At 46.4% G+C, this 17,866-nt stretch overlaps 1 protein-coding gene across 4 annotated transcripts in view; it reads left to right on the top strand.

Moving 5' to 3' along the window:
* Positions 1-16,420, top strand: part of LOC116957815 (tumor protein D53 homolog) — a 32,903-nt gene extending 16,483 nt beyond the window's left edge. Inside the window, exons 5-8 of one of the 4 annotated variants that reach the window (XM_032980202.2) lie at positions 3,152-3,175; positions 9,113-9,151; positions 10,039-10,099; positions 11,038-16,420. In XM_032980202.2, the coding sequence (XP_032836093.1) occupies positions 3,152-3,175; positions 9,113-9,151; positions 10,039-10,099; positions 11,038-11,214 (301 nt within the window). In that variant the 3' untranslated portion in view covers positions 11,215-16,420. The remainder of the gene's footprint in view (positions 1-3,151; positions 3,176-9,112; positions 9,152-10,038; positions 10,100-11,037) is intronic. The other 3 variants (XM_032980203.2, XM_032980204.2, XM_032980205.2) reach the window with 3 other exon arrangements.
* Positions 16,421-17,866: the final 1,446 nt, after the last annotated feature.

Here is a 17,866-nt window from a genome sequence, read left to right as displayed (position 1 = left end):
TGGAAGAAAGCTGCATAGCGCCGTAGGAAATTGTCCGTACACCGAATAAGTCGGGAAAGAAAGCAGGACTGAGGATTAACGTGGAAAAGATGAAGCCGACAGTGTTGAGAAAGAAGAAGTAATAGAAAGCAGCAAATTTGAGAATGTAAAGGAATTTGTATACTTCGAAAGTCTACTGACATGGGACAGTTACTGCATGGGAGACATAAGAGCGAGGATCACAAAGGCAAAATGAGTAATGGCAGGATTCGATAACATCTGGAGAAGCATGCAAATCGGCTACAAGACCAAATTAAGCATCTTTAGAGCATGCGTGTTCGGTACAGCTTTTTTTATGCCTGCCAGACCGACAGAGGTAAGATATTGGCATTTGAAATGTATTGTTTCCAGAAGGATGCTGCATCTAAACTGGACCCACTAGAGTCGCCAACGTAGAAGTAAGATGAAGGTTGCACAAATAAGAAGACTCTGATGATGCAGGCGGTGATGAGAAGGAAACTGGGACTAGTTGGACACTCGTGTAGGATGGGCAACAACAGGACAATTTTAATCGTGTTTTTTTTTAATGGAAGGACCTGACAGAGAATGGCTTGATGACGACACGAGAGACTGGTGCATGGAAGATGCGGCACGACTTGAGCATATTGGCATTGGACAGAGGAAAGTGGAAACAAATTACTAACTGTGCAGTGGACACCTACGGGCTATCTGCCCATGGATCGTGATGATGTAACTTGTATAGTAAATGTTTATAATTTTTAAAAAGCAGTGTACTGTACACTGTGCATGTATACGTAAAAGTAGACTTTTACGTATACATGCACAGGTGAATAACATGTACGGTAAATATTATGCAGTTAAAACACAACCTAAAAATGCGTTTACTTTCCGAAATTGAAGATGATGCCGTGTGTGTTCTTCCGTGGTAGCATAATTGCGAGTGCAGTTGGAGCACAGTACTTCTTTACATTGCATACAGGAATCTCGCAGTCAGCCGCAAACGGTTGAGCCACAGTGGCACGGTCGGTGATGAGACAACCCGCGATGGGCGAAGCTTGAGTGTATTGAACAAATTCTGCTGGAAAAAAATGCACTCCCAGAACGTCTCCCTTACCGCTTGAGCATGTACACATTAATTACTCGCTATCCACTCGCTGTCATCTCTCGCTCACCGCTCATTCCTCGCCATTCAAGCAGGCAACACTTATTCACAACTGATTCATCACTCACCACTCATGCAAGGTGGAAAACTGTTGTCACACCTGGGGTGGAGTACCTATTTTCTACCTCACTGCACTTGATAGAATTCAACATAAAGCAGGGTGATTGATGATCCAACACTCACTGACTTTCTGTTGGAACTTGCTCACCTGCCCCAAATGGACATCTGTGAAAACGAGCTTCATGGCTCATCGGATTCCTCCAGTCTAAATAAAGATTCTGATTCACTCTGGCTTCTTGCTCACCGGTGGTCAGTCACCTCCATATCACTCTTCTGTCACTCCTATCATGGTTACTATTCCCATGAATTTCACTTGTTAATTCCTCCAATTCCTCCTCCCATGCTGAGAGGTCTTGGTCTACCAGCCCAACTCTTTCATGTCATTCATATCGTGTTCAACCACAATACTGTATGTCACAACAACAACCTCCATTCCCAACGAAGTGGCGGTGACATCACCAGTGGACTTGTGCCAGGCTATATGCACTTTGAGGCCACGTGAAATGTTGAAAGCTCGCTGGCAGGAGGTCATAGGACAGACCCAGGTACCATGGGTTGACTGAGTGAGATGACTGGCAGATGCACCACCTGTGAGCGTCGCTCCTCTGCCCTCCACTATTGTTTGAGGATGACTACTACCTCCAATTGCCCAGTAGCTTCCTTCACATGCCTCCTTCGCAGAGGCCGATCTTGCCATCCCTCGACCGCACCTGGGCATCAATCAGCCTCCCATTGTATTTGTACCAGATGGACATTCCTCTAGTACAGCCATGGAAAGCTTCTCAAAATACTTGGTCGAAAATGTGTTAAATAATGTAGGAGATAGAGGATATCCCTGTCGCACTCCAAGGTGAACAGGAAATGGCTCTGACTCCCAGCCATGTAGTATTACCCGGGCCTGCCCACCATCATGAAGGTCCATAATGATTGTGAGCAGAGTCGGGGAATCCGAAAACACGAACAACAACACAGAGCCCGGCCTATTGATGTTATCATAGGCCTTGATCAGGGGAATAAAGCAGAGATATAGGTTCTGTTGGTATTCCCTACACCTCTACTGTAGCAGGCGGACAGAGAATATGGCATCCGTGCAGGACCTCCCTGGCCTGAAACCACATTTGGGCTCTGCAAACCTCTCCTCAGTGTGCCTGGCAAGACGATGTTGAATAATCCTTGCCAGGGCCTTTCCCTGTCATTGTTACAATCTGTGCAGTCCCTTTTCTTAAAGAGGGGGACCACCAGGGTGTCCTTCCAATCCTGTGGAACCTGTCCTGTGGTCCAGACTGTTGTAATGATGTTCTATAGGGCAGTCTATACACAAACGCCTCTCAACAGTTTGCTTGGGAGATCATCTCTTCCCATCGCTTTTCCTGGTCTTCGGCTCTGGATCGCTTCCTGAACCTCCTCAACAGATGGCACCCCAGCCAGCCACTCAAAGTGGGTGACTAATTATTGCAAAATTTGAGGCACCGCAGCCCCAGCAGGGTCATCCCCACCTTGCCTCTTGATGTTATCTGGGCAGAGGGATTTCGCTTTCCCCAAGACCCACCTACTCAGACACTCCCTGATGCACTCATCTACCCATTCACTCGCTCATTTTACCCACTCACTCGCCATACTGAAGTCACAACACTTTTGTCTTTACCTCTTCCCTCTAACTGCTCCAATTTGGAATTCTGTTCTATTATTTCGTTTCTCAAGCTCTTATAACCTCGCTCAATTCTGTTAACTCTTCTTACAACTGTCACAGTGCTCTTTATCACTGGCCGTTTGATACATATTTTTGGCTTTTGGGTCTGTGATCAGAAGCTATGTAAAATACAAAATCCCCACCGATTGCTGGTCTTGGCTCAGCACTATCCCTCACTGTGTTGTCATGTGCGTTGCTCCACTTTTTGACGTCGTTCTGTCCTCCGTACATGCCACCAGCATCTTTCGGGCCATGCCCTTCAGGTAAGACCTCATCGGGACCGTGTCCTGCATGAACCCCCAGTCTCATAGGTTGCATTGGAATGTTGGTTACGAATGCACCGATTGGCATGCATGAACGTAAAAACGGCACGATGGAAGGCCGAAGTCTCTGCATCGCACATTTTTTTGCCCTCCATTCTCAGTCAAAGATGTCTGGTCAGCGTGGAAGAGTAGGCCTTTGCACCCTCTAGAGCAGTGGTTTATAAGCTGGGGTGCATGAATCACCTGGGGTGCGAGATGCCCTTTCTGAGAACCACAGCGGTGCAGGCTGCAGTAAAGATTAAGAACCACTGTTCTAGAATCCCCTCAAGTGGGGAGGCTCTGCCGTCAACAGTGGCATGACTCGGCAAGCAATTTCCGCACTTCACCTTTAACTTTTACTTGTTCAGCAGGATGCCTTGCACCGTGCCTCTGCTTACATTTGTCTACATGTACTGCTCGTGTATAATATTTACAGTAAACCCTCGCTATGCGTGAGTTTTGGACTCGCGAGTTTTGCGGAAGTGCACGAATAGATTAATCATGCCCCCTCGGCTGCCCGCTTAGTCCTCAGTCTCGCAGTAATCCTGCTGTGAACTCACTATTTTGCATTTTTACTTTATACGTAACTAGCTTTACTACCCGGCTTCGCCCGGGACTTGGATTCGCCACGCCCGGCCGCCATTGTCTCCCCCGTGGCGATGTTGACACACCACACCAGTTACTCGTTTGAGGCTGAGTCGGCCTAGGGGAGGCCCAGGAGCGGTTGAAATAATCGTCATTGGTGGTGGCCGTGAGCGGGAATCGAACTCGGGTCGCTGGGTTCGTAGCGCAGCGCGCTAACCGCTACACTACAATGCGTTACGCTTCCACATGCGCGGGTCACGTGACAGATTTGACATCACAGCTCACTTGCCGTGCAAAAAATTGATGCATTATTGAGCTCCCCCCCTAAAAAACACAAAAGTGTATTTTTATAATTTTTGCATGGTGTACAGTCTGGAAAGTACCCACATGGCAAATTTCCAGTTTGTTGCATGTCGGGAAGTACGCTAAACATTTTGAACAGACACACATTCACAACTTTGCCTTTTATATATATGGAGATGTAGTTGCAGTCGACTGTGAGGTACATTAAAACAAACGCGAATGTAATCGGGGAAAGTGTTGTGGCTCGCACTCCCCACAGTGGTAAAATGATAACAAGTGAAAAATGTTATTAAATATCTGCACCTCCTGAATTCCTCACCATCACCACCACCTCCATCGTCGTCAAATCGACAATCATCATCATCATAGGTAATTAAAATACACATTGTTCTTAATAATGGTTTATTTATGTATTGTAGTGATTGTTATTAAAAATTTTACATTTCCCCCCTATGTTCACTCGTACCAGGAACGTAACCCCATTTTTTCCCATTGGAACAAAGCTTTTTGCATTTGCGCATTCTACATTTGCAAGCGTTTTTAAGAACGTAACTCTCGTGGATGGAGAGGGTTTACTGTATATCTAATCGTTATATGCAGAATGCACATGTGTATGACTTTCATTCTCTTGAGGTGATTAATTTTACAGTATGCATGTTTAGTCTTGTAAATTATGCCACTAGTTTATCGCACATACAACTGGAAATGTTTTTGCCTGGAGGCTTTCAAGTTATGAATTGCACATTTGAGATTAATATTTCTCATTCATTTGATGCTTATTTCCATATATCCAACCCCTCTCTATCTCTCTCTCCATCACCTTTTCACTCTAGAAAAATTAACAGGCGGACAATATGCCTGCTTCCCATATTTATCTGCTCTTGATTATGAGAAATTTAAGGTCAAAACCGGTCCGGTTTACACTTTACAAAGGGCCTGCCACAAATGAACCATAATGCCTTGCTGATCTCGTCAAGGAGCATAAACAATCACGCCAACTCCGACCATCCTCGCAGCAGCGGCTTTTGGCTGAGCCATCGAACAAAGACGGTCACCGCATCGCGCGGTTTCAGATGCGCTTCTGTGGCCGTCTGGAACGCTCTAGGAAGCCACTGGGAGCTATGTACTTTTAAATCTAGATGACAAACTAAATTTCTTTAGAACTGCTTTTTGTGTTTACTTTGTTGGCTACGTACGCTGCGAAATAAGTTCAACATACATTCGAAGCCCCCTGGGGGTTCGTTATTGGTGCCACAGCATCTGGTGGTACATGCCAGCGCTGGACTCGGCTTGCCCCCCCTGGCGGCTGCACTTGTGTATCTACTTGACCTCGCTCGAGTTCAAACACTCGCCTTCTCACTCTAAAGCCGGTTCAGTTGTTTCCTTTAACCCCACCGCGTATTCGTTGACAGTTGTGTTCAGTTACACAACGTGACCACGGGGTGGCGCTATATGCTAGAGCCCCGTACCTCTAATGCACACGTGTGCACACTCACGGTAAAGAGGTACACACGCACCCCACCCGACCGATTTGAATACCAATTAACACACCCGCGCACGCACACGCACCTCAAAAATGCTGACACAGACACGAAACGTACACACGCACCAACACCGACCAACTCTAACATCGATAACGACCGTCGTTCGCCAATAAGTGACAGTAACATTACCACAGAGCTTGTACAAGACTCGGTGCACTTTGAGGCCTTGTGAATTGTCGAAAGCTTGCTAACAGGAGGTCAAGGGTCAGGCCCAGGTGTCATAGGTTGACTGACTGGGGAGACTGGAAGATGCAACACCTGCGCTCCCCACTTGTCAACTTGCTGCATTATAGTCGCCCGGCACTTGGCTCGTTGTTGTGAGGGTCACTGCTCTGTGCTCCGTTCTTCTTGGAGGGTGGCTGCCTCCAATTGCCCAGGAGCGTCCTTCACGAGTTTCCCCCAAAAGAGGCCGATCTTGACACCGCTAGTACTGGTCATCTGGAAGTCCAATCAGCTCCACATCTTTCTGTACCGCATCAGTCCATCTCTTCTCTAACCCCTGCCTCGCCCATTCTGCCCCTCTATCCAGACGCATAAAAGTTTATTTGGCATGTGATGGCTGGGCATGCGAGCTACATGACCCAGCCAAACGAGCTCACTGGTGGAAATGTCCAGATATTTCAAGGATTTGGGAGCTCCTCACACAATCCAATCTCTGTTTAAACATAGACAGGTCAGCCTAAATATATTAAACTGGCGTAGATGTTCCTTTAATAGTGCTTCATGTTTTTCAATTCTAGAGAAGGGAGGGAATAACTGGCCGAGAAGACCTGGAGCTTCCTATGGAGTGATAGGCCAGGTAGCTTCCACACAGCATTACGCAGGTAGAGATAATGCCGCTTAACCGGTATTTGTTAAGATTAGTGCCAGGTGGAGGGGTTACTTGCCATTCGCACACACTAACCTTGCTGCAAAGCCGAAACAGACTTTTGGGGCAAGTACTGTTAGTAAGCACTGATGAAACCTGATGGGGCACACACATCCCCTGCTCACACTCACCCCCTACTCACAGGTCAACCTCACCACATTCACCCTCACGCTACACGACACCTCACACTCATACGTTCTTCTATTCATCACACACTCCACTAAATACTCCACTATATAACATCACACACTACAATATTTACTACACACTACACTGCACTACTCAAACTACTATACACTACTATAGTGTGCAGTACGCCACACATGAAACACAAGGCAAAAGATCCGCCATTTAGCCTTAACAGACTGTAGGGGCAAGTGCTGTTCGCGAGCACCTATGAAGGCCGGCACGGCACACGAGGGGGTGGATGGCCAACACCACGCACGGCCGCCTTTGTCTCCCTAGTGACAGTGTTTACACATCGCACCAGGTACTCATTTGAGGCTGAGTCGACCTCGGGGAGGCCCGGGACCGGTTCAAATAATCGTCACCGGTGTTGGCCGTGAGCGGGAATCGAACCCGGGTCGCCAGGTTCAAAGCACAGCGCGCTAACCGCTACACTACCGCTCCCCCAAATGAAACACACACACATAAACACAAACACATGAATACACACCCACATCGTGATGGACCTCCCATAGCTCATCTTGCATTGCGCTGCGGTGGCTAGGAGATGTTAACTCCCTCGCCTGGTGTGCAGGAGGTCGTGGGTTCGATTCTGACCCTGACGCCTGCTGTATATTTGGAGTTTAAATGTTCTCCCCATGGTCGCAGTCGGTTTTTGTTTTTCGGACCCTCCAGTTTTTCCCTCCACATTTAGAAACATGCCCTTTGATTATTTGATTCCCTATACATTTCCACGTGATAAGCCACTTTGTTGAGCTATCATTTGTGGCCAGGTCACTTCTGAAAAAGAGCTACATAGCTCAGTAGGCCTTACTTAGTAAAATAACAGTAGTTCAATTTTGATTTAAAGCCTTCGTGACTGCAGGGATTCATATTCTTGGTTCTTTCGGTATCTGTTTCTGGTGTGGAACAATCAGTTTCAGTGTTTCTGATTGTTTTATATTTTTATTATTTCATTGTTTCCCTTCTACGCGACTTTACCGAAAGAACCAAGAAAATAACAGTAGTTCAGTTTACCTTCCAGAGTCTGTCCCTGATCTCGGTTCATAGGCCTCCCATCTGGGGAATGACGATGGAGGTCAGGACAGCCACCTAGGCTGGCGTGGTGGTGGAGGGCATCTCAGCTTAAATGAGTGGCACTCAAGCACTCTCTTGCTGGCTCTCAAGGAAGCTGTCTCTGGTGTGGACCAATCAGGTTCAAAGACGACGCTTATATTACCAGAGCGTGTTTTTGTTTGCATGTTCACCACAAGCACTGTGCGTGTGGTCAATGCAAACAGGATTCCTTGCAAAAGGTTTCAGTTTGGTGTTTTAACATCTTAACACCTGTACCAACGTGACTTTACCGAAAGAACCAAAGAGTATGGATTCCTGCAGTCACGAAAGCTTCAAATCAATCGTAACACCTGTTTCGTTGCCAGAAAGGGTAAAACCAATTATTATATTCGCCTTTTAGCGTCCTCTGGTCTCACACCGTTTTGAGACGAGGCTCAAAAAGCTGTCTCTGGTGTGGAACAATCAGTTTCAGAGTGTTTTTTGTTTGCATTCTGACCACAAGCATTGTGGTTAATGCAGATATGATTCCTTGTAAAAGATCTCAGTTTGGTGTTTTAACATCTTAACACAGCTGTTTTGTTGCCAGAAAAAAGGGGAAAAACCGATGATCAATTATTCTTCTGCTCACGAGAAATTTTCTCGCACGCACGCTTTCTATCACCAGCATGTTAAAGCCCCGTCGTTGACAGACCACATCCTCCTGCCACCAACACGTGGTGCACAAATATAAGCTCGCTCACTGCCCCACGAAGTAGTTGACCATCGCCTTATCACACTGACGAAATGCCACTGCGCCTCAGCTGTGTTTTCGATATCTCCTGGGCCTAAACGTTTTAAAAGTTGACAAACCAACTCGGCCCACTTTCCCTGGTTGCGCGCAGGTAGAGTATCGATGAAATCGGCCGCTCTTCCATTTAAATGCAGCACCCATTAATTTTGGTAGTCGGGGTAACATTACCGTAGAGCAGAGGTGGGGAACCCTTTTTCTGCCAAGGGCCGTTTGGATATTTATAACATCATTCGTGGGCCATACAAAATTATATTTATGTTGCTATGAAAAAAGCGCCTAGATTGATTGAATTTCGAGTCGTGCGGTTGCCTTGGCAGGGCCAGACCAAATGATTTTGCGGGCCCTAGACGGCCCGCGGGCCGGGCGCTCCCCACCCCTGCCATAGAGGAACTGAGGCATGTTGTCTGGTCATTTATTTTGTTATTTATTTTCTCCACACTTAGGTTAACGATTATTTTCACCATAATGTTCATTATCTCTGCTTCCTTAGCTTTGCACCCCACTCCCCATCCTGCAACACTTATTCTGTTTATCTCTTCCTCCCCCAATGCTTCTCTGTGGCTAAGCTACACAATCCGGCCGTCCATAAGCATGCCAGCTATCAGGTAAAGCACGCACGCATGGCCCTATGCCCCCCCGCATGTCCTGGCATGCCCTGGTACTTGCATCCTAATAATTCTGAAGGCGTATTTGAAGGTGCATGTGTATATATGTGTAAAGCTCCCTCGCATTGTTCCATTTTCTAGATTATTGATTTCACGAGAACGTATTTACAAGGCGAGAGTACGACTAGCATGTTTCACAAGGCTATGACTATCTGCAGCCCCGGGGGTTCCCCACCGGGTTAATCTCGAGAAGTCCTTGATGGTTTCCACCATGTAGATCTCGGACAGTCAGCCCCACTGTCGTCCACCTGCTGTCGCCCTTCAGTCCCCGAGGGAGCGCCCCAATCGCGGGCCTCGCTCCCCCTTATATACCCGCTCGGCCACACCCTGGTAACTTGCAGCACTTTCCCCCCCGAAGATTCTTCCAGCAGACTCTACCGTCCTCTATTTCCCTTCTCGAACCTTCCCTCGTACAGTTCCCTGCACCTGTTTCCACCGATCTCCACTGATCCTACTATAATCCTTGCCATGTACAGTACCCTACATATATGTGTGTGTGTGGCAAACGGTAGTGTAGTGGTGAGGGCACTGCACTATAAACCCGGCGACCAGAGTTCGACTCCTACTCGCGGCCAACATCAGTGACGAACATCTTAACCGGTCCTGGGCCTCCCTGAGATCAACTCAGCCTGAAATAAGTATTTGGAGCAGTGTGTAAACATTACCACTGGTGAAACAAAGGCAGTCAGGCAATGGTAGAGAGTCAGCCCTGCCAATCAGGATTTGAACTTGTGACCTTCCGATTGTGAGCCTCTCATACTACCACTGAGCCACCTGCCTGGGAGAATAAAGCAGGGTGTTGACTGAATTCCTCTGTGTCCTGTTAGGAACTCGCCAACATTCAAGTCACTGGAGGAGAAGGTGGAGAGTACGGTGTCAACAATCAAGGTGAGACTGTGGAAGGTGTGTGTAAGAGGGTGATATTCGATGACTGGTAATCTATGGGGAGCGGTTAGTGGGAGTGTAGCGGTTAGCGCTACGCTGCGCTATGAACCCGGCGGCCCGAGTTCGATTCCCGCTCACCGTCACGACCAGTGACGGATATCTGCACCCTTCCTGGGCCTCCCCTAGGTCGACTCGGCCTCAAATGAGTACCCAGTGCAGTGTGCCGTAAACATGGCCACTGGGGAGACAAAGGCAGTCGGGCGTGGTGTTGGCCACCCACCCCCTCGTGTGCCGTGCCGGCCTTCATAGGTGCTAGCTAACAGCACTTTCCCCAACAGCCTGTCAAGGCTATATATGGGGGATCTTTGTCTTTTGTGTGTGAGGACATGCTCCTCCACGTTCCTGGGATTATTGCACTAACATGTAAACAGACAAACAAGTGTTTATTGCCCATGTATCTCGTGTCCTGTGTATTCGCCATTTGCTCGGAGTAGAATGTGAGATGTAAAACAGGTATGTTCGCAAAGGTGTTTGTCACGGCTGTAGTTTGTCTTCTGCTTGATTTAGTATTCAGGTCATTGTGCCCTTCCGAAATAAATGGATTCTAAAAATCTAAAATGTACTACACTTGGAGTATGGAGGTGTATTGGCTAGGTCTGGCTGCAACCGTACTTTTGTTGGGTGTCTTCGGTGTTGTGGCTGGGCACTATTTTTGTAGTTCTGGAAGGTATCTGCCGTTTATATTAATATTTTATTTATCTAATGAATGGTTGATACGTTATACACAATGATAGAAGCCAAATTTATCGTCCAGATTCTTAGATGTCTCACTCTGGTCATCTTGCCCATAGTAGTAGCAATGTCATTGGCTATAATGACATCTCGATCTTGATTATGTTTCATGTTCAACGTGTCTCCTCTCTCGCATCCTGTACACACAGGCTCGGGTGAGCCGCAGTTCAAGCCGCAGTGGCAGCATCTCAGAGGGCCTTGGGGCCACTGATATCATTCAAGAGGCGGAGGAAGCGGAGGAGGAGGGTCTGAAGCTCCCCGTGGTGCCAGTAGGAACTGGGGGACCTGGTGCCACTGATAGAACAGTGGAAAATGTGCCACTGTAACTGGGCCATCTGGGCTAGCTTTGCTCACTGCTGTGTAGAACACACAACCACCGCCAACACAGTGTAGGCTTTCGCATGCCAATGTTAACCAGTGCCATCCATAAAACCACTATCCCGTGAACTTAACTCTTGGATTCCTCCTGCCATGTTGAAAACTCCACACAGGGTTCAACCACCGCACTATAGATCACAACACCACACCCACTCACAAACCTAACCACCCACTGATTCAGCCTCTCACTCATCCAGTGTCTCGCTCACCCATCCACTCTGTTAACCACCCAATCCACCTGCCCAAACCAACCCACCCACCCATCAAAAATTACCCACTCAAAAAACCGACCCATAAAAGCCCACCAGCAACTACTGAACCAAACCAACTAACTAACCAACCACGCAAACCAACCCACCCACACCAACCCACTCACCCAAACCAACCCACCCACACCAACCCACTCACCCAAACCTTTCCCCGCACCTCCAATGAGCACGGTTGGCTATGAACGGTGCAAAAGAAGTTCAAGATACATACAACTCACCCAAACTAAGCAAGCAACCAACCCACCCACTCATCCACCCACCCAAACCAACCCATCCACACCAACCCACCCACACCAACCCACCCACTCAAACCAACCCACCTACCCACCCACCGACCCAACCCACCCAAACCAGCCCACCCATCAACCACACTTCTCTTTCTGCTTCATCCCTAGTGAGGTTTGACATTGGAATTTCTTCCCATTTTATTTTTCCAAGCTTCAATAATCACCATGCTCAATTCAAGAAAGTCTTAACTGGTATCTATTACAACTCTTGATCGTGCTCTTTATTTCTTTCCGCATGATGTTTTGGGCATTTGGGTCTGTGCTCAGTAACTTTGTTCACCCATCATTCCAGTGCCTTGTACCTCACCTGCATATCTCTGTCCTTTCCACATGTGCCCGCATCATTCAAGCTCTGCAATTGCCATAATATTCAAATATCAAGCTTATTTTCTTCAACCAGGTGAGACCATAAAGAGAAAAGTCTCATTTGCAAGAGCGACTTACCTGGGTCGCCAAATTGACAAAAGCAAAAACATAAAATAAAGTACACCAATGAAACTAATAGACATCAGAGCAAAACAATCATTTATTTTACCAGGTATGGCCCACTGAGCTATGTAGCTCTTTTTCAGCAGCAACCTGGCCACATGATAGTTCAACCACGTGGCTTGTCACGTGAAAATCTATAGTAGCCTAATACTCTAAACGCACGTTGATTCTAAATGTGGAGGGAAAAACCGAAGGACCCAGAGAAAAATCCACGCGACCTCGGGGAGAACACGCAAACACAGACATACAGGGGTCAGGGTCGGGATCGAACCCACGGCCTCCTGTATACCAGGTGAGGTTGTTAACATATCGCAACCTTGTATCGTGAAATATAGAAATCATAGAATATATATAGAAATCATCGCAAAAACAAAAACCTAACCAACCATTCACCCGCTCGCTTCACTGCAGGTTACAACATTTCTCCTTCTTCCCTCGCACTGCTCCACTTTGGAATCTTCCCCTTGTCCCTCTTCCCAACGTCATCTCACCTCATCTTGTTCCTGGGGCCCTACAGTCAAGTCAACCGGAATGTTCCCGATCTCATTGGAGCTCGGAAGCAAAGCGGAATGGAGCCTGGAATAGTGCTCGGATGGGTGACCACCATACACATGCATGCATACGTGTGTGGTAGGTAGCAAAGGGGCAGTCCAGCAAACCACATTGTTGGACTCTCCCTCTCTGCTCCCAAGTAAATGCTCCCCGTCTTCACTGACCCCCACTGACCACTGTGGTGAGGTATGGTGAAAGAACCACAGGACTTTATAGATGCTACATCTATCACTTATGTTTCCCATCGGGCAACATTGGTTCCCTAAATGCGTTCAAAGGTACCTAACTAAGCTCACCTAAACTAACTAAAACGGCATTTAAAACTCCCTAACCAACACGGTGAAAATTTCTAACAAAATAGATTATCAGGCAAAATTCCTCCTTCCCGTATACGTCCCTCCACGTCAACATAAAGGTATTTCATAGCTCGCATCAGCCTCGTCGCCTTCTTGGAATGCATACATTTAAGCGGCATTGGTTCAATTTATAGGGTCTCATCAGCAAGTCAGGCTTGCTTGCTTGCTTGAATCAACGCGAGTGAACTACTAGTTGTGTACAGGCACAGGCTCTGTCTCTTAGATATCGGTCCTACTTCTGGTTCTTTTCATTATTTACCATCCGATTTTGACACGAAGGAAGAGAAATGCGTTTCCAGTGGATCATTTGGTTATCCCATCACTCCATCTCACTGGTGGATGTCTTCACGGATACGTTCCATTCCCTTGACTGCCCACTTATTGTTCGTCACCGTGGCCCGTGCTGCCAGCCACGATGTGCCCTGCGCAAAGCCTACTTAATACTGAAGCGTCTCAATAACATCATCTAATATTCTCTAATCCAATTTGCTCCTTTCCCTGTTTCTCATTGTGATTGCCAGCATGCATCTCCCCGTGCTTCTTTGCACAATTTTAAGCAGTTTAGATTCCTGAGGTGTTTCTGACGCATATCGTGGCAGGGAGTATGCACAGATTGCAAAACATTCCCGTCGAGGCACATTGCTGTTGTTTTTATTATTATCGAGTTCAGCCTTCCTAGAACACTTAGACCTGCTCTTGCCCTTCACTTTATTTGATCTGTTTTTTTTATCCGGGTCTGCCTTAAATGTTTGTTTCAGGCACACGTGGAAAATATCCCCAAAGCTACAAACGTACATGTTACATTTATTCGTTATGTTTCCAATGGTTTGAAAGTTGTTTTGCCTAACTGCATTTCAAGCTATGTAACCCAGCTACCTAACTAAGCTACCTAAGAGGCCTAACCTAAACGACCTAAAGTTACCTTTTGCAACTCCATAACCAGATAAGATTTTGTTTTAATAAGATAAATTAGTGGACAATACACCTCCATCACGTATCTCTCCCTCCACGTGAAAGCATCAAAGTAATTGCACAATCCATGAACTACACGTCCCTTCTGGGATTGAATTTCATTGCAGCATTGGTTTAATGTAAGCACATTTTGGACCGGTTTTACATTGAACGTCTCATCGGCAGAGTCGGGCTTGCTCGAAGCAATGCTGAGGATCTGCCATGTGTTTATATGCAAGCGTGACTGGTAATGAGAGACTGAACGTGGAAATCAGTGCAGAGTTTTGCGTGCGTTGAAACCAATCCTGCTGAAATGCATGCCATCCCAGAAGGCTGTGTGACTGATGGGATGTTAAAAAATAAAACCTCATGTGGAGGTACAGATATGGAAAGGAGGCATCTTTGTCTGATTATTTGTCTTGACATTATTTAGGGGACGGTTTAAGAGGCCAAGGTTGTTGATGATTTCATGTTGCTAAGCCCCAGCAATTGTGTAGGACATTGACGCTATGTAACGCTACTGCAACTGTAATGGACTGATACTGCATGGGTCATGTATGGATATTATTGTGCGCTAATGCTATAGATAGATGAACTATAATTTTGGTAGAACATTACATATTAACACTGATAGGATTAACACTGCTATGGGTTTACTGTGTACTAACACTCCAATATGGTTCTGTATTATGTATGTTTATTGTGTTTCAACGTGCCTGTAGAATGATTGTGTATTAATACAGTACTTGTACGAGGTAAACTCTGATAGGGCTAATGTAAATGCTGCAGGGTTGTTATTAACTGCCATGATATGATGCCCATTCATACTTGCTGCATACACATTGCATAAAGGTTGTAATATAGCAATGTGAAAAACGTATGAGTTATAGTATAAATACCAGTCATCTCAGTTTGATACATACTCCTTTATAAGGTTGTTGAATGGTAACCGGTAAAGCGGTAAATGCTGTCAGAATCAATTACCACTTCCAAAAGTCAGGAGCCATGAATTGATTCCAGTGGCATATTCACAGTGAACGCTCCGTTTGGTACATGTGAATGTACATGTGGTACATGTGGTACATGTGGTACATGTGAATGTACATGTGGTACATGTGAATGTACATGTGGTACATGTGAATGTACATGTGGTACATGTGGTACATGTGAACGTACATGTGGTACATGTGAACGTACATGTGGTACATGTGAACGTACATGTGGTACATGTGAACGTAAATGTGGTACATGTGAATGTACATGTGGTACATGTGAACGTACATGTGGTACATGTGAACGTACATGTGGTACATGTGAACGTACAAAACGGAACGGTGGTGGACCAAAGTCACCTCGAGGTGCATTTGTCAAATGTTTCGGTGAACAGGTAAAGGTGCGGCGGCCCTGCACTTGCTCGCTTACTCGGCCGCTGCTGACGACAGGGCCTCCACTGAGAGAGCTCTGGAGGGTATTTTTGCTCCACTCTTGCAGATAGTTTTGGAAGCGGTGGGCACGCCCCAACTTGATCCCATCAAAGGTGATCTGCCCATTGTGGACCCATTGTGGAGGCGCCACTGTGGTGAGAGGGTGCCACGGTGGCTAGGAGATGTTTACTACCTCGCCTGGTATGCAGGAGGTCGTGGGTTTGATCCCGACCGTAACACCTGCTGTATATTTGGAGTTTGCATGTTCTCCCCGTGGTCGCGTGGATTTTTTTTCCGGGTCCTCTGGTTTTTCCCTTAAAATTTAGAAACATGCTTTTCGAGTCATTTGGCCGCTATAAATTTCCACGTGATAAGCCACGTGCGATGTAAGAAACTGGCCCCGTTGCTTCAAATGCCGCGCCTGGAAATGAAATTGGAGACCTCTGGGTTACAAGTTCACTGTGGTAACCGTTACACCACAGCAGCTTCCTTTAATTTTCTGCTCTAAAGGTGAAACTTTTGTGTTGCTGGACATTCTATGTGTAGTGAACCAGTTTACCAAATATTTTTACTGCTTTTTAAAGTGGTTACCTGCAACACAAAATACTTTAAACAACCCTAGCTCTATTCAAGCAGTAGTCTGATTCATAATATCGTATTTCATTTGGCTTTTGTTGAGGTGTCATTTTAAATCATAGTTATGCAATGCCCATTGGTTGTGTACGGGGCCACCTTTACATTTCACTCAATGCTGTATTTTTTAGTAAACGTTGACGTGCCAGGCTGACCAAAAACTATTTTAAAATAAACACATTCATGGGTATCAGTTTGTGTGTGGTGTTATGATCTGTGTTTGCCTATGGGGAGCAGTAGTGTAGCGGTTTGCGCGCTGCGCTACGAACTTGGTGACCCGAGTTCGATTCCCGCTCACGGACACCACCAGTGACGATGATCTCAACCGGTCCTGGGCCTCTCCTAGGCCGACTCAGCCTCAAATGACTACCTGGTGCGGTGTGTAAAATATTGCCACTAGGGAAACAAAGGCGGCCGGGCGTGGTGTTGGCCACCCACCCCCTTGTGTGCCGTGCCAGCCTTCATAGATGCTCGCTAACAGCACTTGCCCTAACAGTTTGTTCACGCTATACTGGGCATCTTTGTTTTGTGTATGTCTATGCACGCGGCGACGGGGAAAACAGCGAGTTCGACAATAACTTTTAAATCAGTAGAAATAGTTTACCATATAACAACACGAAGCATGAATTATCGCCGTTGTAGAAAATACACCAATTCGTTATGTAGCGAAATGGGACAAAAGTACAATTACAATAAATAAAAATCACAGCTATAACCATGAGATTCAAATTGTGAGTTCATCGACTTAAAAATGTCACCTGATGCTTTGACAGTCGTGGTAACTCCATGTGTAGACCGACAATGTATTCAGCGAATGCTGTTACACGTGACGACACAGTTTCAGTTTCATTTATTTGGTATAGCCCTGTGAGCCATTCGGCTCTTGAATCGGTGCAACCACAACAAACAAAAACATGAACAAGAAATCATCTTAAAGTGACTACGCGCAACAGATGTAAATCCAGGAAGAAGCAGCAAAGTCTTCCAGAAAAAGCACCGAATATCAATGCTTAGCGCGACCCCATAAAACGCTGACTCGTGATCGCGTTCTTTGTCCCGTGCTTTCAGGTGAGAACAGGCGGCGGTGCTGGCTGAAGAAACGGACCTGCCACAATTATTTGCTCAGCCAATGAGAGTGGCGTATGCTGAGCTAACCAAACCCCACCCCCCACGATTCAATTACCACGATTCGTTGTCAAATTAAAAATAATAATAATAAAACGTGCCTCCAAATATGATGACAGTGTTTAGCCGGGCGAGTTCTCATGAGACCGGGAGAGAGTCCCAGGCTCCACCTGGAAGAAACCTCACCACGGACATTTTGAGTGAGGGCAGCATCGCGAAGACCCGGATTGGGAGCAGCTCCAACCTCGTCTTCCTCCCGCTGCTGAGTACAGCACATAATGATGAAGTTGTAATAAATTATAATGTTTTATTTATTACATTATATCTACCACCTGTATTATTAGCGCTATACTGGAAGCACTCATATGTTCCTCATACGAAAAAAATCACGCTGTCAGGAACACATCCCCATTCATGCAATGATATAATGACCCCTTTTAGCCCCGATTCGATTAGCGATCACTTTTCCAAGAACCAATCTTGAGCGCTAAGCGAGGTCTGGCTGTACACAGCT

This window comes from Petromyzon marinus, chromosome 43 (assembly GCF_048934315.1).
Source record: "Petromyzon marinus isolate PM22_M1 ecotype Great Lakes invasive population chromosome 43, UKy_Petmar_22M1.pri1.0, whole genome shotgun sequence".
Classification (NCBI taxonomy): Eukaryota; Metazoa; Chordata; class Hyperoartia; order Petromyzontiformes; family Petromyzontidae; genus Petromyzon; species Petromyzon marinus.
Note: the sequence above shows the minus strand (reverse complement) of the source record. Positions and strands in the feature narration are given on the sequence as shown.